At 19.8% G+C, this 27969-nt stretch overlaps 1 protein-coding gene across 1 annotated transcript; it reads right to left on the bottom strand.

The window, feature by feature from the left end:
- Positions 1–12942: 12942 nt before the first annotated feature.
- Positions 12943–19926, bottom strand: LOC149876495 (DNA-directed RNA polymerase III subunit rpc1-like). The gene is made up of 4 exons (XM_090075254.1): positions 15663–19926; positions 15434–15577; positions 13293–13307; positions 12943–13181 (listed from the first exon to the last, which is right to left on the bottom strand). The coding sequence occupies exons 1-4, from the start codon at positions 19924–19926 to the stop codon at positions 12943–12945; spliced, it is 4662 nt and encodes a 1553-aa protein (XP_089931380.1).
- Between the last annotated feature and the right edge of the window lie 8043 nt (positions 19927–27969).

Raw genomic sequence — 27969 nt, 5'->3', positions numbered from 1 at the left:
TCGTCAAAGTTATAAACAACAAACGTTCTTCGTCGGGGTTCTCGCGATACGCTTCGATTTTAGCGCCAGATAAAAACGAAACCACGTGAGTAGGAAATAACCAATAACTTAATAAATCTTTATCATTCGGAAGTTTATCGATATCGAGAAACGTTGGTTCACAATTAATTCGATTTTTTTGAAAATAGATAACACGAACCATTTTTTTTCTAAACTAAACGCCATGTGAAAATTAACAGCATTTATATCTATATGTCATTTGATATATCGATGGCTCCGCGCAAAATCGGACTATCTGCAATCTCCGCGGAAAACAAATTTGGCATAGATGCAATCTCCGCCAAAAACAAAATTGGCATATCTGCAATCTCCGCCAAAAACAAAATTGGCATATATGCAATCTCCGCGTAAAACAAAATTGGACTATCTGCATTTTTGCCAGATACATTTTTGGACTATCTGCGTTTTTCGGGTGCATAAATTTTTGGTGGTGTTTCTTTAAATATTTGAAGTTTTTTATAAAATTCTACAATTTTTTAAATAATAGCGATTATTTAAACATTTATTAATAGCGATTATTTAAACACAAAACCTTGATCATAACTTGATTAAGTTTGTGAGTAATCAAGTAGTTTTAGTTTAGATAAATATGTTAAAAATAACTTATGTTATTGTTAATAATAATATAGCATATGTAACAAAACATTGTTATGTTAACTCTAAAAAAATTTCTTTTTCATATAAATGACTATTTAATTTAAATGATAATTTGAATTCTTGATTGCAAAATATACCAACACAATAAACTCGACAATCTTTATCTATTAACGGTGATAACTTTTGATAAACAATTTCTTTAAATTCTTTTTCATCAAAACCACGATTAGTTTTAAGTCTTTGAAATTCACGTTGTATAAATGATTGATTATCAGAATTAACATATTCTACTAAAAACATTATTTCCATCTAAAAAAAATAGTAACACTAAATAATCAGCTAGAAGGTACAAGTTTCAATAGAATAAATTTAGAGAAGATATTTAAAAATGGAATATGTTGTCTCATTATCATAGGATGAACAATTCGAAAACTAATAAAAATCAGTTTTATGTTTTGTCATGTTTACTTTTCAACAAATGACATTTTAAAGTAAAATCTATACAATATACTTTAAAAAAGTGTTTCTGTTAAAAAAAATGTATTATGACTTGAGTAGAAATAGCTAGTCCCAATGAAAAACCAACCAACAGTCCTACCGTTAAACCCAAACGCAAATGCTTTTTTTGCGGATTTAGAAATTCATTCCAATTTTCATCTATAACATTTAACCAATCATCGATATATTTCACGTTTTCAGAACAATAAACGAACCTTGTATTATATAGACGATGTTCTTCTAAAGCAGCAGCCACTAGAAGTTGTAGAAATATAAACGAATAAGTGTAATCAAAAGGTAAAATATTTCTGTAAGTTGTGGTTATCGTTTTTTCTGAGAAAATACATTCCACTTTTATTTTATTATTAGTACTAATCGAATGACATTTTGCAATCTGTATACTAAATCGTTCCAACTTTTCCATTTCATCTTGTAAATTTTTATTGGAAAGCACATGAAGATGTAAATCGTCGTATAATTTTTCTTCTTTATCTTCGTCACGTAAAATTGATAATTTAATAAACATCTAAAAATATATTTTACAGTAATAAAAACAAAAGTATACAGTAATAAAAACTCAGATCAAAACAAATTTAATATTGTGAAAAAAGTTATAATCAATGACATTATTTTTTATATTTTTGTTTAATATCAGAGATATTTGTTTTCGTATAATTTCATTAGTTATTTGAATTCTAAGTTCATTAAAATATTTAAAAACATGAAAATAGTAATTGTCTCTATCAGAAATTTTTTCTATTGCTTTTTTATATATACTATTAATTGTTTTATTAATAATATTTTCGTTTTTTATAATTTCTTTTTTTTTACTAATATCAATTTTATTAATTATATCATCTAGTGTATTAAGTGTATTATCACATGATATATTATTACTTTCTTTATCGAAATTAGTAATTTTAACATCTAAGATATCAGTCATTTTAAATAATAATCTAAATTAATACTAATCTTTAAATATTATTATAATAATATTCAAAAACATAAACATTATAGCATGCATAGATATTTAAACAAAAGAATTATTATTTTTTTTTATTAACTAGATTTTATCTTAATTTATAATATATTATATTTTAGCTAAATAAATTTAACAGAAAAAAATATTTATTTAGTATACTCTATATAAAGTAACTAATTTAATTTATTTTTTTTTATGCTAATTTAAATTTGGCGCATATTTAATTTTAGCTAAAATTAAATTGGCGAAAAATATTATTTTATCTATTTAATTAATAATAGCTTAATATTAACTAATAAAAAGTATTATAGAAAATTCAATTCAACTTTATGATATTAGTAAGAAATTAAATTATGAATTACTTCAAAAACATATTAAATTAAGTAATAGATATGTAAATGTTTGTTACAATATTAATTATAATTGTCTTAATAAATATCATTATCACTATCACTATCATTATATTTATGTTTATTGTTATTAATATTATTGTTATTAATATTATTGACATTACTAATTTTACTTCTATTATCATTGTTTGATGTTTCTAAACTTAATTCTAAATTTTTTATTTTATCTCTCATTTCAAGTCTTAATATTTTTAAATTATCAATACATAATTTTAATATATCTCTTATAATGATATCTGAACATTCATTACTTGAGTCTTCTTTAGGTAATTTATTTATTTCTTCATAATAAAGTGTGCCATTATAAGTATTATAGCAAATATTTGCATTTCCATTACTTAATTTAATATGACCATGTTTATCATCTACCTTAAATTTAGATAAATCAGGTTTATTACCATAACCTGCCATTTTTTTTTATATTAATAATATTTACCACAAAACAATTATATTTAATATAAATTAATTAAATAATAAAATTATAAAAATAAAATTGATAAATATCTATTATATATATAAAATATAATAATTTAGATTTGCGCAAAATTTAATAAAAAAATGTTTACTTGCGTCGTCATAAATATATTTTTAATAAATCTACTACATCATATTTTTCTATTAATTTAGAAAAATATTTTTTAGATATTTCATACACAAATTTGCGTATTTTTGTATTTTTTTTTGTATCTTTTAAAAAATTTTCAAATGTAGAATATGTAATACTATTATATAAACCAGTTAAAACATTTATTAATTCATGTATATAAATAATTGTTTTTTTAACATTATTAGAAATATCATTATGGTAATCATTGTAATAATTATAATAATAACAAAGATTATTATAATTGTTAATAAGATTATTATAATTAAAATCTATTACATTATGTGGTGAAATTTTAAGTAAATTATTTAAATTATTTATTTTTTTGTTGTCATAATATTCTTTATCTCTGACTAAATATATATTTGGATTTTCTTCAGAATTTAATGAAAGATTTTTTATAATATTAATTAAAATGTAAACATCATTATACTTATATATATCATCAATATTCATTTTTTTTCCATTTTCTTTGTAAAGTAAAATATCATAGTTCTTATTATTTGTTTATAAATATTAGTAAATATTTCAATTGATTCTTTTTCATTTATGTTATTATTTAAAAGCATTAAACTATTAAATTCGTTTTCGTTTAACTTTCTTATTTCACATTTATCTTGACTATATAATGTAATATCATCATCATATATATGTGTTTCTTCTTTTAATATAAAATGAAAATAAAATATTTTATTTTTATTTTTTCTTTTTGAAACTATTCTAATATAATATCCGTTTTCTAAATTTCCATCTGTGTTAATGTAGCTATTTTCGTTAAATCTAACTTCAAACGCCATTTTATTACTTATTTTAATTAAAAATCAAAAATAAAAACATATTAGTTTATTTAATTTAGCAACAGATAAAATTAAATTTAAATTAACATAAAAAAAATAAATTAATTTATATTACTTTCTTAGCGGTTATTTATTAAAATATTTTTTTATTAGTTCATGTAAATATAAATTAAATTATGTTATTATTTAAGATGACGCGTCATTAAATGTTTTTTTGTTAAATTTAATTTATGCAAACTTAAATTAACATAAAAAAAATAATTTAATTTATATTACTTTCTTAGGCGGCGCGCTATTAAATATTTTTTCTGTTAAACTAAGACTTTATTTACATATTTGAATATTATAATATATAGTAATAAAATTAAATAATATCTAAAAAATGTCTTATTTAAATGATTTTAAAAAAATAACTAAAGCCTTTAATGAAGAAAAACGTAAAAATACAAAATTATATAATGATTTATTACATAGCGGTATAAATGAAAAATTTGCTTTTGAGTTTAATAGAATATATAATGAACTCAAAAATTTTAAAATAATTTTAATAACAATGTTGAATATAAAAAACCAAAATATTAAAGAATCAGAAAAAACAAAAAAAGGATATGATTTTCTTTGCAAAATTATAACATTACATAATTTTACTCTGAAAGAAAATAACTATTATAAAGCCATAGAAAAAGAAATTAATCATGATATAATAGAATGTAATGATAAAGGATGTAAAAAATGCAATGAATATTATAAATTATATAGTAATTTAATTAATTATTTAAATAATTTAGATATAAGAATTAAAAATGTGATAGATAAAGCAATAAATATATCAGATTGTATATAGACTACGTATATTAAATATAAAAAAAAATAAAATAATAATAATTATTATATTTATATTTTTTTTATAATTTATCATTATATAATTTTACAATAATAACTTTATTACTTAACAATAATCAAATAAATAAGTGATATTTTCTTCTATAAATTTCATTTTATTTTCTTCTGTTAGTTCTTTTTCTTTTTTTATTATCTTACTATAACATTTTATTTTTTTCTTTGTATTACTTTTTTTATTTAATTTTTCACTATGATTATCTTTTACTTTATAAATATTAATATCTAACAAATCAAATAACATTTCTTTTGTTATTATATCTTTATTTTCTTTTAGTTTATAAAAATTATATTTATAACCAGGACCGCATATATCATATAATCCTGAATCGTATTTTTCATTTATATCAGGATAAATATTATCTATTATTTTCTTTAAATCATTTATATTATATTTTACTTTACAATATAAATATGTATATATTATTTGTTCTTTATTAGCTAAAATTTTTCTTTCAAATGATTTTTCTTTTATGACACCTATTATATTTAAACAAATATCAACATTAAAGTATGTTATTTTTTTTTCGCTCATTTTATTTTAAAATATTAGTTTAAATACTAGTAAAAAATAATTATATTAAAGAACATTTAAATTATTCAAATAAAAAGATAACTATAATAATTTACCAAAAAATTAATCAAACTGAATATTATTATTCTTTATGTTAATTTAAGTTTGTGTAAATTAAATTTGACAAAAAAAAATATTATTTAGTGTTGCCACTAAAAAGTAATATAAATTAATTTAACAGAAAAATATATTATTTTTAAATAATATATAAATTATAAATTATTTCTTGATATTTTATTTAATAAAAAAAAATATATAAGAAATCTTATACACATTTTTTGTATCATAGTTTTAATAAAACTAATCATAAATGTATTTAATAGATTCTTATATATTAAAAAACTTCGCTGGATTATATTGATTACATGTGCTAGTTTTTTATATTATTTACAGATTATAAATATAAAACTTAAACAAAATTAAAATTAGCTAAAATATTTTAAATAACATATAACTATTTATGTTATGTAAAGTTTCTAAAAAATTTCTATCTATTACAGTTTTATAATATTCATTGATATTAAGAAATGATATATAATTATCTATTTCATCTGAAATATAACGTATATTTTCTGTTAAAATAGATCTAGAATTTTCACTTGATGGAGTTTGAAATGTCACTTTAAAGTTGAATTCTTTATTATTTAATTCATTTTTTATAGTTAAATGAACTATATGATAGAATATTTTATTTACTTCATATTCATTTTTTTCCTTTTCCTCAAAAAACAATGGCGCTTTTTCTCTAGAAACAATAGATTTTAACTTTTCAATAAAATCTGAAAAATTGAGATTATTATTGTTTATTTTCTTGAAAGCCAATTCGTAATTAGCCATGTTAGTTTTTTTAGCGACTAATTTTACAATTAGTTATTTACTTTCAAGTCAAATTATTTATAAATATGAAATTTCAAATAAGAAAAACATGATAGAAAAAAAAAATAAAATAAAAATCAAAATTATACAATATAAAAAATATAAGAAATTTTTAAAATGCTATTTAATTATATTATAACTTATTAGAGTCATTTTTAAATAGCATTTTAAAAATTTCTTATACCAAAAAACTCATTAAAAGTAAAAACTAATCAAGATATTATTTCATCATTTATAAGATGTAAAATAAATTAAAAATCGGTGTGATATATAATTAATTCATCATCATTTGAAATAATACATCCGTTTTTATTTTTCTCAATAATTTCATCTATAAAATCCCCAAAAAGTAGTAAAGTTTCATAAATCTTGACATCATTATAAGAAGAACAACTAATTAGTATGTTTTCTTTATGACATCTTTCGGTAATAAAATAGTATATTAACTCGAATAATTTCGATATTACTTCTTTACATTCTTCTATTAGATTTTCATTTTTTATTTCAAAAATAAAAAAGTTTTTGATTTCATATAAGTTTTTTGCTTCTTCAAACACAAAAATAACATTAATTTTTGCTGTATATTTATTTATTATGTTAGTTTGAAAGTCAAGTTTTTCAACCTTTATCGCCTTAATACTGTTAAGTGCACACTCACAAATATCATCTATTAATTTTATTAAATTAGATAGATTAACGTTAGCAGTCATTTTAATTAATTTATATTTAAATATTAAAATAGCAAGCGTAATTGAATTTAATATTAAACTAAAATTTAAAAAATGTAAAATATAACAAAAAAAATAACAGAAATAAAAATCAAAGTTATAACAATGTAAAAATAATAAAAAAGATATATAAAAATTTTTACGTTTTTATATTATCATAATCTTTATTAAGATTAATCATAACACGTTTGATTTTTATATATCTCAAAAACTTGGCTATTGATTATATGGATTATAGGTGCTAGTTTTTATGTTATTTACAATGTACAAAATGAAAGTAATATATACAGAATATTAATGAGTTTTAATAAGGTTTGTATTTCTAAATTTACCTTCTTTATTGTTAGAATTAAGAGCATCACATACAAATTTTAAAAAATCATAAATATTATTAAAAACTGTAGCATTTTCTTTTCCACATTCTTCACTTTTAAAAAACTCATTTAAACCCATACGTATTAAGTTATACACCTTACGCATTGTATGTTTATTATAAGTTATATTAATAAATTCTATGCAGAAATTAGTATAATAAGATGATGAGTTATCATGATTAGAAAACATGAAAATGAGTGTTATGTATTCACCATGACATGTATCAGATATAGTATAATCATAAGCAGATACCTTTAATAAATCACCTTTCAAATTTGTCATTTTTTTTATCTCTTCAATTATTTTATTCGTTATCACAGTTTTCATTATTTCTAATTCTTTTTCAATACTTAGTATTTCTGACATTTTTATTTTGTTATATTTACTAAAACAAATAATAAATTAATTATAAATTATAATTTTAAAAAAAAGAAAATATAACATAAAAAAAAAATAAAATAAAATCAAAATTATAAATAAGAAATTTTTAATAATATATTAATGGTATAAAAATAATTTTATAATAGCCAAAATTAAATAAAAGTAAATATTATTTATTTATTAACATATATTTAATTTAAATTAGCGTAAAAAAATTAAATTATATTATATTACTTTCTTAGAGGCGGCGCGCTATTGAGTGTTTTTTTCTGTTAAACTTAATTTCATTTAAATAACTTATGTTTATTTATTTTATTTTATTATTTATGATTATAATAAATCACACTAAAATGTTTTCACTAATCACAGTAATAAGCAATTTTCTTCCTAATAAAAATCAGTACAAAAGAAATAAAATAAGTTTAAACATTAAAAAATACACTGACTTATCTGAAATGTTATCTTTAGATAATGCTAATTCTAAAATAAAACTAATAATTAATTATAATGGATATTTTAGCACATATGAAGAAATTTTTAATTTTACTTGTGATGTTAATATTAATTTAGGCGAAAGTAATAATGCAGACTTAGTAAGTTTTTTTTACTTATATCATTTAAAAAGATTTCTAACATATTATCATACAATAAATACAATATCAATTGATATATATGATAATCAAATATATGATAATAAAAGTAAAATTAATTTATTTATATCTTATATAAATCATTTATCATGTCTTTATGAATTATTTTATAATTATAGAAATATAGCATATAACAAAAAAAAAGAATATTATGACGATAAAAATTTTAAATTAAGTAAATATTATGAAATTATTGAAAAAAGTATATTTCATAGTGAAAAATCTTTTAAAAAATTTATGATTGATTCGATCTTTTTAGGTCTTTATAATATTGTAAATATTGAAGAAACAGCAGAAAAATATAATCAAGAAATTGAAAATTTTAATAAAAACATGATAAATACCTATAAAACTTTTATAAAAAATTTAAACAAAAATAACAATTTATCTATTATAAATGATTTTACAGAAGAATATAAAAAAATTATAAATAATATTATAATATAAATTAAAAATATACTTAATTCTTTGATGCTTAATATTTCAGTTTAATTAAATATTATTATTTAAATTGACCTCCATATAAAAAACACAAATTTGAACATGTCATTTCACTATCTTCTAAAAAAAGAGGTGAATAACAAAATTTGCATTTTTTTTGTTTCCCTTTTAGATTTTTATTTTTAGAATCTGTTTTAAAAGTCAAATTGGATTTTTTATTATTTATATTAATTGGGCAAGATAATTTAAAATCAGCAGTGTTGTTAATCATTATTAGTAATCAAATATAAAGTAATATGTTTACTTATATATTACTATATTAATATTTATCTGCTAATTGTAGTTATTATTTAATAAATTAATTCAAATTTATAAATATATATAATTTATTCAGATGTAATTAAATATGTTTAGTTTATTTTTGCGGCTATAATAATTTGACATCAAAATAATTTCACTAATTTAATAATATAATAATAACGATTTCCAGTAATATGTTTTTAATAATTCTTAGCGAAGAAATAACATAGTTAAATATTTTTTTTATATTATTATATGTTTGTTTATTTGAAATATAATAACATAATTAAAAAATAACAGTTAATTATATAAATTTAAAATAATTATATAATAAAATGTATTCTGTTAGCTTTGATGAAATAAATGAAAATGATTATAAAAATTTAGTTTACTACACAAAAATAAATGATAGATCATTTAGTCGTCATGGTGAAATTACAAAAAAATTCATGGATCTTATTTCTATATGGAATAATATAAATAAATTTATTGAAAATTATTCTAAAAAAAAAAAAAGTAATATATATTTCTTTATAGAAAATAAAGTTTACTATTATAGAAAATCTGAAAAATGCAAAAAATTAATAAAGTTTGATTGTCTCTCCTTTAAAGTGTATAATAACTATTATGATTTTTATGAAAAAAGAGCATATATATATAGTGTTGATATTACATTAGGCAAAACAAAAGAAAGAAGCGAAAATATGATAAAACATCTCACCATAATAAATGAATGTTTATCTAAACCAATTTATAATTATATAAACGATATACTTAAAAATGATTATATATCCTTAATAAATATAGCTTGTATAAATAAAGGAAAAACTCCGATATTTGATTTAAAAAAAGAAAAAAAGACAAACATACTTATAAAATATCTTATTTCAATTTATAACTGCTCTATATTATATGGTTTATTAAATTTCTTCGAAAATGAAATAGAAATAAAATATTAGTAAAAGAATATAATAAATATTTGTCTTATGTTAATTGATTTTAGTTAAATTAGCATAAAAAAAATTAAATTAAATTAGGCTGCTTTATATACGTAATTATAATATTTATTTTTTTTTCTGTTGAATTTATCTTTAATAAATAGCGCTTATAAATAATAAATATATATAATTATATTAAATTAATATGAATTTCTTAAAACTATTATTAATATAATATAGTATAATTAATTATATAATAGCATTTGTTGTTATATTAGTTATTATTATATTTTATTAGTTATATACTTAATTTTTTATCTTCATTTATTTCCTTTTTAGAGGTTATTTTTTATTAGCTTACAATTTGTATATAAAAATAAATAAAAATTAAAATTTATTAATTATAACATTATTTTATTTAAAATTATTAATATGTAATTTAACTTTAATATCGCTAAAATGTATAACCTAAAGTCAATTTTATTAGTAGCTAAAATTATATTTAATATATACTATTATTTTATATTTGTTATTTTATATTTTTATTTTTGTATATGTATCTTGTACTTTTAATGAAAAAATTTATTTAAGTATTATAAATATTGTAATAAATAACTAATAAATATATAATATTATAATATTATATTAACATTAAAAGGTTATATTAATTATTAATATAATTTTTTCTTCTAATAAAAATAATTTGAAATACATACTAATTATTAAATACTAATATATCTCATTTGCGGCTAATATGATTTTTATTAATAAGCCTGCTAACGCGCAAAATAGTATTATAAAAAAAGAAAAAATAATAGAAATTAATATGGGGCATTTAGATGAATATGGAAAACCAGGTATGTTTGATGTTGGAGATGATAAAATAAAAATCAGCAACATAGATGAAAGATATAAACCTTATAACAGATTAAATAAATATTATAAACTAGCGTGTCCTTCTGAGGAATTTAGCAATTATTATACTGAAATTATGAAGTATTACAAAAAAAATGAAAAAAGATATAATAAGAGTTCTGATATACAAGATGAAATAACACTAATGTCAAAAAAAATGTTTTTGAGCATATTAAGAATATATTACTGTACAGATGAGTATATTATAAACTCAAATGGAAATTACGATAGATATAATAGAAGAAACGAATGAAAATAATAGAAAACATTTTATAGATTATTATAATATTTCTATTACTGGGCTTAATGCCTTTGCTATTAATAATTTAAATTTAACAAGTGATAAGGAAAAAATAAAAAATAAAATATTAGAAATTAATTTAAGAAAAGATTTTAACATATTTAATATTAGTAATAACTATCATATGTTCGATAATGGTGTTAAAATAAATGATAGGGATGAAGAGTTTAAACCATATAATTATAAAATAAAATATTATAAAATAATATATCGCTCTGAAGATTTTGAAAAAAGCTATGAAAAAATTATAAAATATTTTAAAAAAAACAGGGAAAGATGGTATACAAGTGAGAATATACAAAATAAAATAACATTTATGTTAAAAGATATGTTTTTAAAAATATTAAAGATATATTACTGCATAGATGAAGATCTTATAAACTCAAGAGGAAATTATAACAGACATGTGAGCATAGTAGAAGAAACAAATGAAAATAATAAAATATATTTTATAGATTATTATGGACTAGATTTATGCGCCTTTTTATGTGTAGATGAATCGATCTGGTTAGAAGATTCAGATGATTATATAAATAATATCCCATATAAATATTTTTAATTATTTATTTAACATATTTAACTGTTATATTTTTTTATATATATATTTTTGTGTATTATAAATTTGATTTAATATTTAATTTAATCTGTTATTATAGTATTAGAATAACTGACTTGAATACTAAAATGAATGAAAATAACTTGAAGAAAGGAAATATAACATCTGGTAAATAATATTTTTGATTTCATTATAGATAAAAAAAACAAATAAAATGAATTGCTTTAAATTATATACCTATTCACTTAATAACAAATCAAACGAAGAAAATCTGAATAAAAAAAACATGATATATGAAGAAACTTTCTCATCTCAGGTTATTAAAATGAGTTTAAATTTTATATCTTCAGTTCAGAAAGAAGATGAAAACAAAAAAAATAGCAAGTATAATTTAGATAGATATCCAGATAAATATACATTTTTCAGCTTTGTTAAATTAATAAAGGATGAAGAATTAAATGAAAATTTAACTCTAGATAATATTAATGAATATATAAATTTTAAAACTATAAGGGATTTTTTAAATAGAACAGTAAAAAAAGAAAAAAATATATGTATAACCTTTGAATTAATAGTTGACTTTGAATATAATATCTGCTATTTAAATAACAAATATAGCAAAAAAAATAATTCAATAGAGGTTCAGAATAATATATCTTTGATAGCAAAAAAATATTATAAAATAGAATATATAAATTTTAAATATTACACTGATAAGCGCCCAAAAACAGAAGAAAATTTAGAATGTTATATAAACAAATATACATGTGAGTCAGATAAAAATAAAAAATATTTAGATTTATTTATTAACGAAAATAAATATAATATAGTTAAATTATATAGCAAAAAAGATGCGGTTAAGCTAATAACTGACGAAGATATAAGTGAAGAAAAAATAAACAAAAATGGTATTTTCTGTTATGTAAATCATGACAATATTTATAAATTCTTGGAAAAAGAATATAAATCTGCGGCTTTCAAAGAAAACGATATGATTGATATAATATGTTTTACTATGTTTATTGATGCAAAAAAAAATGAAATATATTTAGTTAATTCTTATTCATAATCTAAATATGATATTTTCTTAATATAATCATATATAATTAAAAAAGCCTCATAAGTGTTGTTATTATTATATTTCGCTTTTATTTTATCCATTTCAACTAATAAATCAGATATAAATTTAAGAAATCCGCCATATTTAGCAAAATCATTTCTAATTTCAAGAGGTTTTTCATCATAATATGTCTTTATAGTATAATAATCAGACGAAATTTTTAAAACACTATTGTATTCTAAAAGAATGTTTTTTAAATCTGCTTTTATATTTTCTATATCTTGATTATCTTTATTTTTTTCTATTGTATCTTTTATTTGTTTATTTAAATATAAGCTTACTATAATACCTTTATCTAGCTCTTCTAAATCATGAGATAATTTTAAATTATAAATAGAAACAGTAATAAAGTTAAAAATATTTAATGTTTTTGATAGATTATTTAACATATATTCAACAGTATATAAATCGCTATTAATATCTCCCTTTATAAAATCTTCGAACTCCTTTATTGAATCATTATATAGTTCTAATATTTTTTCTTTATCTGTATGACTCATTTCTTTAATAGCGAAAAAAATTATATATTATTAATCTGTTAATATTTTTAATTTAAAATAAATTAAATAAATATGAAAAAAAAATTAAATATATCAGATTATATATTAATTATATTAACAATTAATATGTATTTTTATTATACTGACAAAGCAAATACAATAATATATATTAAAGATAATTTAATTGTTATTTTATTATGCTCATTTATTATTACTATATTTGAAATATTAAAAAGTTTAACAAAAAAAATAGCAGTGATAATTATAAATAGTTATAATAAAATCTTTATTCTATCTAATATGATATATAATATATTAGAAATTAGCATGTTAATAATATTAATTATTAATATATTAGATGTTTTATTTCCTAATTAAAATACGATTGATCATATATAGATTTGATTTTTTTTAATACATTCATAAAATAATTAAAAAAAATGTCTTCAAATAATAATACCAAAGAAGAAAATTTTTATTTTGATTTTAACAAAAAAACAATATTAGATAAAAAAAATAATAATAATTATGAATCAAATGATGGCAAAAATATAAATAATAATAATGATAATAATAATGATAATAATAATGATAATGATAATGATAATATAAAAAAAATAATATTAAAAAGTATAGATGAAATAAGTAATAATCCTTTGCTAAACAAAAGAAGATCGCAATGTTATGATTAATTATCATAATAATTATAAAATAATACCAAAAATAAAAAAAAATATTTACTTGCGCCGCCTAAGAAAGTAATATAATTTAATTTAATTTTTTTATGCTAATTTAATATTGCTTAAGTTTAACATAAAAAAAATATTTACTTGCGCCGCCTAAGAAAGTAATATAATTTAATTTAATTTTTTTATGCCAATCTAATACTGCTTAAGTTTAACATAAAAAAAAATATTTACTTGCGCCGCCTAAGAAAGTAATATAATTTAATTTAATTTTTTTATGCCAATCTAATACTGCTTAAGTTTAACATAAAAAAAAATATTTACTTGCGCCGCCTAAGAAAGTAATATAATTTAATTTAATTTTTTTATGCTAATTTAATATTGCTTAAGTTTAACATAAAAAAAATATTTACTTGCGCCGCCTAAGAAAGTAATATAATTTAATTTAATTTTTTTATGCCAATCTAATACTGCTTAAGTTTAACATAAAAAAAAATATTTACTTGCGCCGCCTAAGAAAGTAATATAATTTAATTTAATTTTTTTATGCCAATCTAATACTGCTTAAGTTTAACATAAAAAAAAATATTTACTTGCGCCGCCTAAGAAAGTAATATAATTTAATTTAATTTTTTTATGCTAATCTAATACTGCTTAAGTTTAACATAAAAAAAAATATTTACTTGAGTTTTAATATATATAGTAATTTAATTCTAATTTAATTTAATAGTAAATAAATCTTATGTACCCTAATAATACATTTAATAACAAAAATATTAAATATATATTATAATTATTATTTTTTTCTTCTTCTGTTATATCTTTGTTATTTGAAGCATTATTATCTGTTTTTTTTTCTCCAATATAAGTGTATAAAATTTTATTTATTAAATCAGATACGTAAATAATATCATATGTTACGCTAAGTAATACACTATAACTAATATTTGATATAACTAAAATATAAATTATTATAAAAGAGTAGTAAAAATCAGTGTTAAATAAATACGCATATATGTGATTATATATTGTATAGCGTAATATTATTTTAATTAAATAATTTTTAATTATTGTTTTTATAAAACGATATGAGTATAATATAGCAATTTTTAAATTTTCTGATTTGTTATTATATATTAAGTATTCAATATTAATGAAACTGAAATATTTTTCTAATTTGTCTTTAAATGCTACTACTTTAATTATATTTAGAGCTGATTTTATTATAATTATAGAACACAAACTTATTAATAGAAAATCGACAGTTAGTGGATAATTTTTTATATTTAGCAAATGATTATAGTTGTAATATAATCCAGCAATAACAGACATATAATAATTTATTTTTGTCATTATTTTCATACAAATATTTAGCTTTATTTTGCGCACTATAATTGTTATTTTAAATATAATATCATAATTCAAATTATTATTCATCTGATTCATTTTCTTCTTTTTTGTAGTATAACTTACAATAACTAGTTCCTATTTCTAGATTTTGACCCATGAATAGACGCGACATTATATCATATACTGGTATATCTTTTCTTGACTTTGCCGCCATTATTATTCTGCCTTTAGGATCAGAGCTAACAGCAGATATCAGAGTAGAATCAGGTATTCTTTTTGATAAACCAGAAGATTTAAATGTTATAGCATATCCTCTATAAAATAAAGCATCAATAGATTGCATTATATGTGTTATATGAGTTTTTGCTATTTTCATTAACATCAACATAGTTGACACCCTAGCAGAATTTAATCCATTCATTTTTAATGATATGTTAGGATTTTCTGAGCATAAATATCTGAGATCCAAGCATTTTAAATTTAACACACCATATATATTATCTGATACTATTTTAATATAAGGTATAACTTTTGTCTCAAGTTCGCCATTTTTGTTTTCCTCCCATATTGTGTTATAAACAACATCAGCGTTTATTATATGAGGGAAGCCCTTAACAATAATAGAATCAGTAAAATTTTTGATTGCTATTTTAAACATATCATTTGTTACGCCATTAAATAGAACTTTGCCAGCTTCAACAGTAAACAGAAGAAGTATAGTAGATTTATATGATATTTTATTATAATCTGTATTCTTTTTTTCTGCTACTAATATGCCGGAGTTATAGTCTTCTATTTTTTCTATTATATCAGCTAATTTGACGTTTTTCTTTACTAGCTGAGATCTCACAAGTGTAACAGTAAGATATAAATCCATTATAACACTGTTATTCATATTCTTCTTGGTTATTTGATCAAATATTTGCTCGTCAGTAATGGTATTATTAGAAACATTTATAGTATCTATATAATTAGATAGACTATCTTCTACTATTTTGTTTATAATTTCGTTTTTAATATCTACACCGTGATATTCCTTTAACAGAGGAGCTATATATATATTTGCGCCAGTTAGTATGCCTTTAGGAAATATTATTCTGTTATGAGTTTTTTCGTCTTCTAGCATAGTATTATCAGCTTGCTTTTTGGGTGCATCAAGACTATTTTGCACCATAGTTTTAGATTGGTTGCAAACCGCTATCATACCAACTGCGGTGCCAGCGCATTCAATAGAGTCAATATATTTTAAATATATATATTCACTAAGTTCTTTCATCTTTTCTTTGCTTATTTTTCCAAGCATTATCGGTGAAAAAGAAAATAGTAAATACATGATAGTTATTTTTAGCTTGCTTCTTACTATAAAATCGTCTTTGACATATTTTAACTCATTGGAGTATACATTATTAATTCTGTTTATGCAATCTTTAGCAATAAAAATATTATTTTCTGCATTTTCGAGGTCAAATTTAGCATCTAAATCTATTTTATACTCTATTATAAATGGTACAGATATTTTCATATAATAATTAGAATCTATTAAGCCGCTTTTACTTAACAGTAATATACTCGATTTTACTTCTTCTACTATAAGTTTAAACATATCCCATGTTTGTTTTGCGTAATTTTGCAGCTCCTCATTTCCTCTGTCAATATTAAAATATGTCTCATATATCTTACTTACTGGCATTTTAATAAATTTGCTAAAAATCGCAGGGCACATGATTTTATTAACGGCTAGTCCATCATGACCATAAGACAGACTAGAATGATACATGTCAGTTGTATAGTCACCATAAGTAACATGACCATGATTATTCAAAACATAAATAGATAATGCATTCATTAGCTCTCTTCTTATTGTTCCAGCACTTGCGGTGCCATTTATTCTTTGTACTAACGCCATTATTCTAGTAACTGTTCCTTTTATTACATCTAATGCTGATTGACCTCTAATGTAATTTCCTTTAATATAGCATGTATCTAAATCTAGATGATTTCTTTTAGTATGTCTTGATGGGCGCCCAAATTGGTGCTCAATTGGCTCGCCTTTATATATTGGCGGCCCAAGCGAGGTGCCTAATTTTAATATAGCTTTACTTATGTTACCATCAATAGCCATGCCGCATCTAACAAGATTATTATTTCTAAAATCTTCTAAGCCGTTTATGATATGACGAAAATTTTCATCTGTTGGTTTTAACATATCATATACGTTCTTTTTTAATGTTTTATATGGCGTCTCATTATAATTAGCCACAACTTCACCAGCATAAAATCTTTTATTTTGTTCTTTTATTTCTTCTTCTTTTATTCTGATGTTAGAATCAATGTAATTGTAAGCTTCATCAGTGAGAGTTATATCTTTCATAGATAAAGTAAGATTTGTGCTGCGCAAATATCGCATAAAAAGAGTGTTAAATGAGTGCATTATTTCTAATGTTCTTTTTGCTCCCACACATTCTAACGTGGCTCTAAACAGAGAATTATTAGAGAAACATCCTATAGTATCATTATCTAATACACCACTAAGCATATAGCCATCTTTAAATACTACCATTTTCTCATCTTCTGTGTAATTCATAACATCTTCTATTTTTTTATCATAGAATGAAGATGCCTTTGTATAATACAAACCGCGCGGCATAAACAAAGATATTATCTGACGCCCAGTAAAAATTCTATTTGGTGTTATATTTTTGTTCATTAGATCTTTATATTTATCTTCATAAACACCAGGTATTGAGCATATAAGCCAGTTTAGTTTGTCTATACTTATGTTAGTATCTTGCGTTAACATAGACGCGCCAATTAATGAATTGCATTCTATCCCCAACAAAACATCACCATTTTTTATTGTTGTAACTAAATTCTTTGTTTTCATTATCATAGATAATTCTGCCATTCCATTCATATCACGAGGCGCTATTATAGAACTTTCGTCGCCATCGAAGTCTCCATCTCTTAGTTTCTTATATTCAGACGACTTTATACCTAATGAGTCGCCTAACTCATTTATTTTTCTTGATATTTTATAAGCAGAAATGTTATAAGGCATTAGAGTTGGAGCTCTACCAACTATTACTAAGTCGCCAGAGAAAATGTTTCTTTTTATTATATCACCTATTTGAGGAATATATGTCTTATTAACTTCTTCACAATATAATTTATTATTATCTGATGCGCGTATTATATACTCAGCGCCTGGATATTTAGCGCCATTAACATAAAAAGAGTTTAATCTTATCATGTTAAATTCATTATATACTTCTATTATATATAAATTCTTCATGAGATTTTCAGGTAAAACAATTTCGCCAAATTTAACAGTATTATCACATGTTGCTACTAGACGTCCTATATTATTAATCCTTTTTGCCAAAATTCCGCCTCTAACCGGACCATCTTTACCAGATATATTTGCTATACCGCCTTCAATCGATTTTCTATCTATAAAGGATATTATGCTTTTAATTATTTCATTTTTAGCATAATCCTGTCCAATTGATACTTTACCATTAACTATAGTATATATTAGATATAGCACAGCATCTTGATTTTTCTTTACATTTTCTGTTAACTCCTGATTAGATGATAGCTTAAAACCTTTACCACACTCAGCTGTTAATTTTAATATCATATTATATGCTGTAGTTATTTCGTTTGGCTCAGGTTTATTAGTAACAGCAGAAATAGAATCAAGGCGCATTGGTATACCACTTATTAGCGCGAGAGTATTACATAGCTCTTTTGGTCGCACATCAGGAAAATATTTATTAAATTCAGTTTCAGATGTATGCATTAAAGTATCATACACCATATATGGGTATAGATCATTTCTTATATTATTATTTAATACATATTTAAAAATCATTGGAAATGCTTTATTATCTTCTGCTATTCTTACTGGTGTTTTGCAACTAAAACATACGCCTTTTTCCAATTTCGCTATTACGTACATATGATTTAATAGATCTTTTTTTTTCTGATTTATGTAATCCCGTTCACATTCTAATTTTTCCGGAGAAAAAATAATTTTATTACATTTGTTATTAGGGCACAAAATTGATATAACTTTTTTTGTTATCATCATTATATTCTTATGTGGACTAAAATGGGCAAAGGTTTTAATATAACCATTATGACCTATTCTACAATGTTCCTTTGATTGATTACATGTTAAACATTTATATCTGTTAGAATCTGTACCAAGAAACTGACTTCGCGGGCCGTAAGCATGAGGAGTTTTATCTTGCGTGGCGTTAGCACTAGAAGTTATTTTAATAACTGCTTTTTCTTTGATCTCTTCATCACTCATTAGCTTAAACGAACATCCTATTACATAACCGTTAGGTATTATATCTGTTATTTTATATTTTACATCCATGTTTTTTTAAACAAATAATAAATAAAATTTTCACCAAAAATATAATTTTTTTTATTAACTTACGCAAATTTAAGTTAGCATAAAAAAATTAAATCATACTATATTACTTTCTTAGAGGCGGCGCGCTATTAAGTATTTTTTTTCTGTTAAACTTAATTTAATAATCAAGATTAAACACTTATATAATTAAATTAATTGTAATATTAAAATATATTTTTTTTTAATATAATCAAAAACACTATGAGTGTTATACTTTTTTTAATAGGCATATCGCTTTTAATTTTAACTTACTATCTATATCTTTTGAATAAAAAAGCAGCAATAGAAAAAAAATGTGGAAAAATTAAGCCTTTAGTTAATTCAGAAGGCAAAAGAATATTATGCCCAAACACATATACTACTGATTATCTTTATGCCGTCGAGAATGCAGCTGAGTGTAATAATGGCGCTTTATGCCGCAAATGTCATGGAACTAGTGATAGTTCAATACTAAATAATATACCTATTATATATTCACCTGATGGTAAGTGGCCAAATAAAATAGAAAAGATCGGTGAATATTATGTAACAGAAGGAATTGAGATGCTAAAAGAATGCGGTCAATAAATATTTTTGCGCCGCGTTATAAGATCATTTTTAAATATATATTTTGAATATTTTATCTAAAATAAAATGTCATATAAAACTATTTTTAAAACAAAATTAAAAGATTGTGATTTTAAATCAGAAAAAGTACATAAACCAATTTTATACGATTTTTACGAAAATTCAGTAAACGATGATAGAATACTAAATTTATGTTTACTGCTAGGAATATCAGAAAATGATATGAAATATATAAGAGATAAAGAAGATAATTCAATATTATCTACTAACAGATTTGTAGATGATCTTCTTTATAAAAAATATAATAAACAAAATAATAATGCTGTTATATTAAGAGATTTTTTTAGAGCTTCAGGTTTAACTGAAGAAGAACAGTATATAAATAACATAATAAATGAAAAAAAACAAAATGATGATAATGATAACGATTTAAATCTCTCATATAAAGATTGGGAAAATATAAAAACTCTAATGTATCCATCTATTAATGAGAAAATAGCCAAATGGGAAAAAATAGTCAGCCTCTATAATAATTCTGAATGGGAAAAAAAAGAAATTATAAATAAATATAAATCACATAAGAATACAACTAATAAAAAAACAAAGCTAGAAGAAATTTTAACTATAATTAGCGTAAGAAATATAGATATAACGAGATCAGATTTTTTAAAGTTATTAAAAAAAGCAAACTATAATAAAGAAGAAAGAATTTTTATAGCTAATAGAATAACAACAATGGATGATGATGATAACTAATAACTATTAGATTAGCTAAAAAATTTATATATATATTACTCATGCTGAATTTAAATTACGCAATGCTAATTTTAACATAAAAAAAAAATAAAAATACTTAATAGCGCGCCGCCTCTAAGAAAGTAATATAATCTAATTTATTTTTTTTCTGTTAATTTATACTATTATTGAATTTTATATAATACAAATTTGATTATTATTTTTATTATAGAAAAAAAAAATGAATATAAACAGGCTTTATTTCTCATATAATAAAGAATGTTTTACTTCAGATTTAGAAGAGGAAATAGATAAACTTTATCCAAATCATATATATAAATTATATTTGATTCCAAAAAAAGAAATAAGTAACATTCATTATCATGAAGAACATAAAAAGAATGAAAATTTAAAAGATTTAAAATCAGATAATAATATCAGGAATATGCTTATGTACAACTACTACTATTTTACTGATAATATGATAATTAAATTAAGAAAAAAAATATTAAACAAATTAAATAAAAAATATTATATTTTTATTAAAAAAATAAATAAAATAACAAAAAAAGATGAAGAAATAACAGAAGAAAACATAATCGATAATGACGGAGATTTTACATATGTGTTATATAATATAAATATGTTATTTAATTCAATTAACACTAAAACAAGAGTTTATAAAATACCGACTTATCAAGATAAAAATATAATTGATTACGAATCAATTATAGAAGATTTTAAAACAAATAAGGAAAATTATAAAGTTATAATTCTTGGTGAAACAAAACCAAAAAATGAAAACAAATATAAAAATATTAAACATAATATTAAAGAAAATATTTTATTTAAACGAAAAAAATATTTTGATCTTTTTAATATTATGTATAATCAATTACATTTATATCATCCTGATAATTACTATTATAAAAATAAAAAATGCTTTGAACCTATTATTAATAAAATGCTACAATTTGTTGCAAAAATATTTGATGTAGATATAGATATTAATAATACTAATAATAAATAAATATAATATTAATAATATATATTTACTTTATATCATTTTTTTTTATATAACATACTATAATAAGAAATTAAATTATTATCTGTTATTTATTATTTATTATAAGTTATAAATTTTCCCTGTTATTTATTACTTTTTAAAAAAATTTATTTTTCTAATATATTCTGCTAAAAAAGATTATCATTTAAATTGAAATTTTTTGTAAAATAATATATATATATTTTATTAATTTATTTATATTAAATTTATAGATAATATTTTTGATTAAAATTGAATTAAATAAACAGATAAAAATGTTAAAATCAATAATAACAGATGAAAAATTTAACATAGAAGATTATTCTATATCTCATATAAACATTATAAATAAAGTGTTTAAAGATATAAAAATGAATAATATATATTGTAGGCTAAAATATAAAGAAGATGATATAGATTTGGCGCTAAAAAATTATTGCAAAAAAAATAATATAAAAACAGAGCTAACAACAAAGCAAATATTAAATAGAATATCTAATCTAATCAATTATAATTATGGTGTTAAGATAAGCACCAAAAATAATTTAGTACAGAATGTCCTAAATTGTAAGAAAAAAAGATACAAATTATGTAAAAAAACGTATGTATTATATGATCAAAATTTAAATAAAATAGTTAGAGATCATCCTTGTGTTATACATAATAGCTGCGGTAGTGAGATTCAATGCATCAAAAATCTAAAACAGTCTAAAGAAAAAGAAGAAGAGGATAATAAAAATAACAAAGAAAAAATATTTAAAGAAAAAAATATAGAATATGACTGGCTTCCAGAGCAAATAAAAAAGGATATAAGCGCTCAAATTAACAATGAAGAAATTTTCTCCAAAAACAAAAAAATAAATGATAATGGATGTATTATATGTGATTGTAATTTTGAATATATTTAGTTAACGCCATACTCGTCACAGCCATAATTATATGGATTTTTTTTCACAAGTATATTAATAAATTTAATACATTCTTCTTCGCTATAACCTGATTTAGACATCATCTCAATGAAAAAATCTAAATTTATACATTTTTGTTTTAATATGATAATTTTGCTAAAATTTAATAATCTAGTAGTATTATTTCTTTTTTCTTTGTTTATTCTATCAACTATACTATTAAATTTTTTTTCTGCATTTAAATTTGTTAATATCATTTTAATTTTATTAATATTATTATTTAAAATTTTGCTAAATATTATCATATGCTCTCTACTAAATAAAACATCATTTTTTTCTAAATTAATGAAAAAATTATATTCATCTTTGAGATCCAATGAGGATAAAATTTTAATAACTTCTATTTGTTTTTTATGATTATTTTTAATAAATTTTTTTACATAACGCGCAGTTATATAACCTATATTAATATTAGAAGTATCAGCCATTTCTATTGTTTTATAATCCTCTTCTGTTAAGCCAATATTATAGCATAAAGATTTAAATTTTTGTCCAAAGCAATCCAACATGAAATTATTTATGTCATGAAGGGTGTTGATTTTAATATTATAATGATTATCTACAGTATATGATCCAATTAGTTTTAATATTTTGTATATTTTTTTCTGTAGAATCAATTCTTTTATTTTTTCTGCTTTAGTTTCATCCATTTATTATATTTTTATTGTTAAAATATATTTCAAATTAGCATAAAAAAATTAAATTAATTTATATTACTTTCTTAAGCGGCGCGCTATTAAGTATTTTTTTTTCTGTTAAATCTACGCGCTACTAAATTTAATATATAATTATAATATTAATTTGATTATTTTCTTATAAAAAAAAAATGAATAATAATAATAGCCTTAATTTTTCATATAAAAGTGAATGCTTTATTTCAAGTTTAAATAAACAAATAAATGATCTTTATCCTGATCATATATATGAATTATATGTTATTCCAAAAAATAAATTCAATATAATTAATAATGAATTTAATAATATAAATAAAATAAATAAAGAAGAAAAAATTAAAAGAATAAAAATTAATACTAAAAACCTCTTAAAATATCATAATTGTAGTGATGAAACTATAGCAAAATTAAGAAAAAAAATATTAAATAATTTAAATAAAAAATATTATATTTTTATTAGAAAAATAAATAAAAAAACAGGTAAAGTTGAAGAAATTATAGATAAAGATATTATTGAAAATGATGGAGATTATACTTATATATTATATAATTTAAACATGTTATCTAATTTATCTGGAATTAGATTAAAAACTTATATTATACCTACTTATGAGAATAAATATATAGATGATTTTAGTTCAATTATAAAAGATTTTAAAATAAATAGAGAAAAATATAAACCCATAATACTTGGCAAAACAGAACCAAAAAATAAAAACAAATATAAAAATATTAAATATGATGCAAAAAGCGAAAATTTATACCAATTACAAGGGTATTTTGATTTGTTTAGTATTTTATTTGGACAAATATATTTATATCATATATATTTTGAATTTTATAACAACAAAATATACAAAATATTAAATCTTATAGCAAAAGTATCTGATCTTGATATATCATTTCCATCCGATACTATTTGTGATTATAATAGTTTATAATTAATAATATAAAAATAATAAAACAAAATAATAAATATATAAATATCAGTATTAATAATTATATTTAATAAATATTTATAAATATTTTTTTATACTAATTTAAATTCTTTACAGCCATCAAATTAAATTTAACAAAAAAATATTTGCGCCGCTTAAGAATGTAATATAATTTAATTTAATTTTTTTATGTTAATTTAAGTTTGCGTGAGTTAAATTAATTTTAACAGAAAAAAAAATACTTAATAGCGCGCCGCTTAAAAGGATAATATAAATTAATTTAATTTTTTTATGCTAATTTGAGTTTATGCAATTTGACAAAAAAATATTTAATTTTAAATTTAATACGATGACTGATATATTTATTACTAGCAAAAAATACTAAATATTTTCTTAATTATTTTCGCTAATTTGAATAACAATTATTGTAAAATAAATGATATTATAAGCAAATATAAAATGTCTCTAATAACGATTACTCTTTATTTTAGCTCTCTTCATATTTCTAATGTTACATACGATGTTAGCAAAACAAAAGTAGAAAACATAGAAAAATATAAAAATATATTAAATAACTGGTTAAAGGAAGAGCTAATGAAACAAGAAAAAAAATTTCATGATGAAAATACGGGATTTTTAATTTTTGTTATAATTATGTTTACTATATTTTCGTTAATAATGTTTTTATTTTCATTTGATTTTTGTTACAAAATCAAAAGAGATAAAAAATATATAATCACTAAAATATAAAATATATAATAGATAAACATATTAGCTGTTTTGAAAAAATAATTTTATAATATTAAACTAACGTTAAGTTAAAATGTATATTAATACTAATATGTTTAAAATATTAAACGAAACTAAGATTTGCGATGCTAATATTTTAAACTATAATCAATTTAGCGTGCTAGCAACAAAAAACAATATCAATCAAATTTTATATAGCATAAATGAATGTCTTAAATGTCAGGTAAAACTTGCAGCTAAGGAAAAATGCTATGATACATTTTATATAGCTTTTATTCCTCTTATATTATCTATTATATTAGTTATTTTATCATGCTTTATAAACGGATGGTGTAAGTTTAATTTCTGTAAAAATATTTTTCATAAGAAAAAAGGAAAATATCAATTATATCATATAAGTTTTTTAGATCAAGATGTTGAAAAAAATATTAAAAACTTAAATGAAGAAACTGATAAAAAATAAAATATAAATAATATTTTATAATTTAATAACATATTATAATAAAAAAAAATAAATATTTAAATTATTTATTTTTTTTATATTATGTTAACGCGTAATTTAAACCAAATGAAAAAGAAAATATATATGTTATTTTATTTTTTTCTGTTAAATAATCATTATTAGGATTAATAGCTGTTATTATCAATTCCAGTCATAAATAACTTTGTTTTTTCACATTCAGATTTATAATATAAAGTTTTGATTTTTTTTGATATTTTTTCAGCTGTATTAGATGCGCCGCCAGCCAGGAAGTCTTTTAAATTTGTATATTTATCTTTACAATATATATTTAAATTATATATAACTGGACGTAGTTTTTTAACAGCATAATTTAAATAATAAAGAATATTTGTGCAGGCACAGAATATAAAAATTATTATAACTGTTGCGCCTATATATCCTATTATAGACATTGCTAAAGCATCTGGCTTTATATGCAATACTTTATTATTTTTTATATTTTCAGTCTTATTTATTATTTTAGTCATATTAATATTAAACATATACATTTTAATATTTTACTAATAAGCAGCAAAATTAATAATTTATTTATATACTATATTAAAATCAAACTAGAAATCATTTTAATTTTATTTTATTTAAATAAATAGAAGAAAAATAAAATAATATTTTTGTTATTTTATTTTTTGCTAAATAACTTACTTATTAAAATTTATCACTTATTATAATAATATTTTCTTTAATATATGATGTATATGAATATTTTATCACACTTGACAATTTTATAATAATATCAGTTAGATATTTTTTAAATTTGTGTATAATGTTTTAAATAAATTAATTAAATAATTAATTAAAACTTTAATTTTATTATTAAGATATTTTATAATTAATATTATATAACTTATTGTCAATACTTAAACCATTGATAGTATGAATAAAATATAAAAATGAACATAATTGTAAATAATATAATATATAAAAATTCTTGAATTTTCACTTGATTTTACATATTTATTATAATTTATAGTAAAATTTATTATATATTTTTGTTGTATTTAATATATACATTTTAACGTCTTATAAGTAAAACTAATTATTAGAATATATTCTAATAAAAATCATATCAATTATTAGTATATATATTATTAACAAATATAATTTTCACTAATAATGTTTTTATATTTATTATTTTTTCTATTGTATATATTTTTAATTTTTTCTGATACTTTTTCTATAGCATCAGATGTGCCGCTAACTAAAGAATTTTTTAAATTTATATATTTATTTTTAAATAAATTACATGAATTACATATTATTTAATATATAATTCTGTTAATACAAATTAAATAATCAATAACTCCAATATAAGAACAAAAACCAAAACATAAATAGCCAAAATATAATGCTGCACTTGTACATATGATTAAAAGATATATTATAGAAGCTGCATTATTCAAAGGCGAAGTATGCGAAATTTTATTATTATTTTCTGTTATATTTCTAGTTACATTCATTATTTTTGTTATATTATTTACAATTGGTGGTGTACTTTTTATTATATCATTATAACCATTACATATACATTTATACATTTCTGTCATTTTATTAACAGTAGCTAAATTAATTATTTATTATAAGCTTAATAATAATCAAATTAGAAAATATTCTAATTTATTTTATCTTAGTAAATAGCAAGAAATAAAATAATATTTTTGTTATTTTATTTTTTATTAAATTATTTAATATAATATATTTAAACATCAACCAAATAAACAATTAATTATTACTAAAAAACATTCTCTAATCGTATATAAAATAAAACATACAAGTAAATTAAACAAAAATAAAGATAATATTATAT

This window comes from Hydra viridissima, unplaced genomic scaffold (assembly GCF_058129835.1).
Source record: "Hydra viridissima isolate aposymbiotic clone 2 unplaced genomic scaffold, HvirCarnegie_v1 scaffold_19, whole genome shotgun sequence".
Classification (NCBI taxonomy): domain Eukaryota; kingdom Metazoa; phylum Cnidaria; class Hydrozoa; order Anthoathecata; family Hydridae; genus Hydra; species Hydra viridissima.
The sequence above is the reverse complement of the archived record's forward strand: the minus strand, read 5'-3'. Positions and strand labels throughout refer to the sequence as shown.

Bases quoted from the DNA above. Each gene is read 5' to 3' on its own strand.
- LOC149876495 (XM_090075254.1), bottom strand. From the start codon at position 19,926: ATGGATGTAAAATATAAAATAACAGATATAATACCTAACGGTTATGTA. The intron at 15,578-15,662 runs GTAAGTTATACT...TAACAATTATAG, and splicing joins AGAAATAGGAACTAGTTATT to TGCGCAAAATAAAGCTAAAT.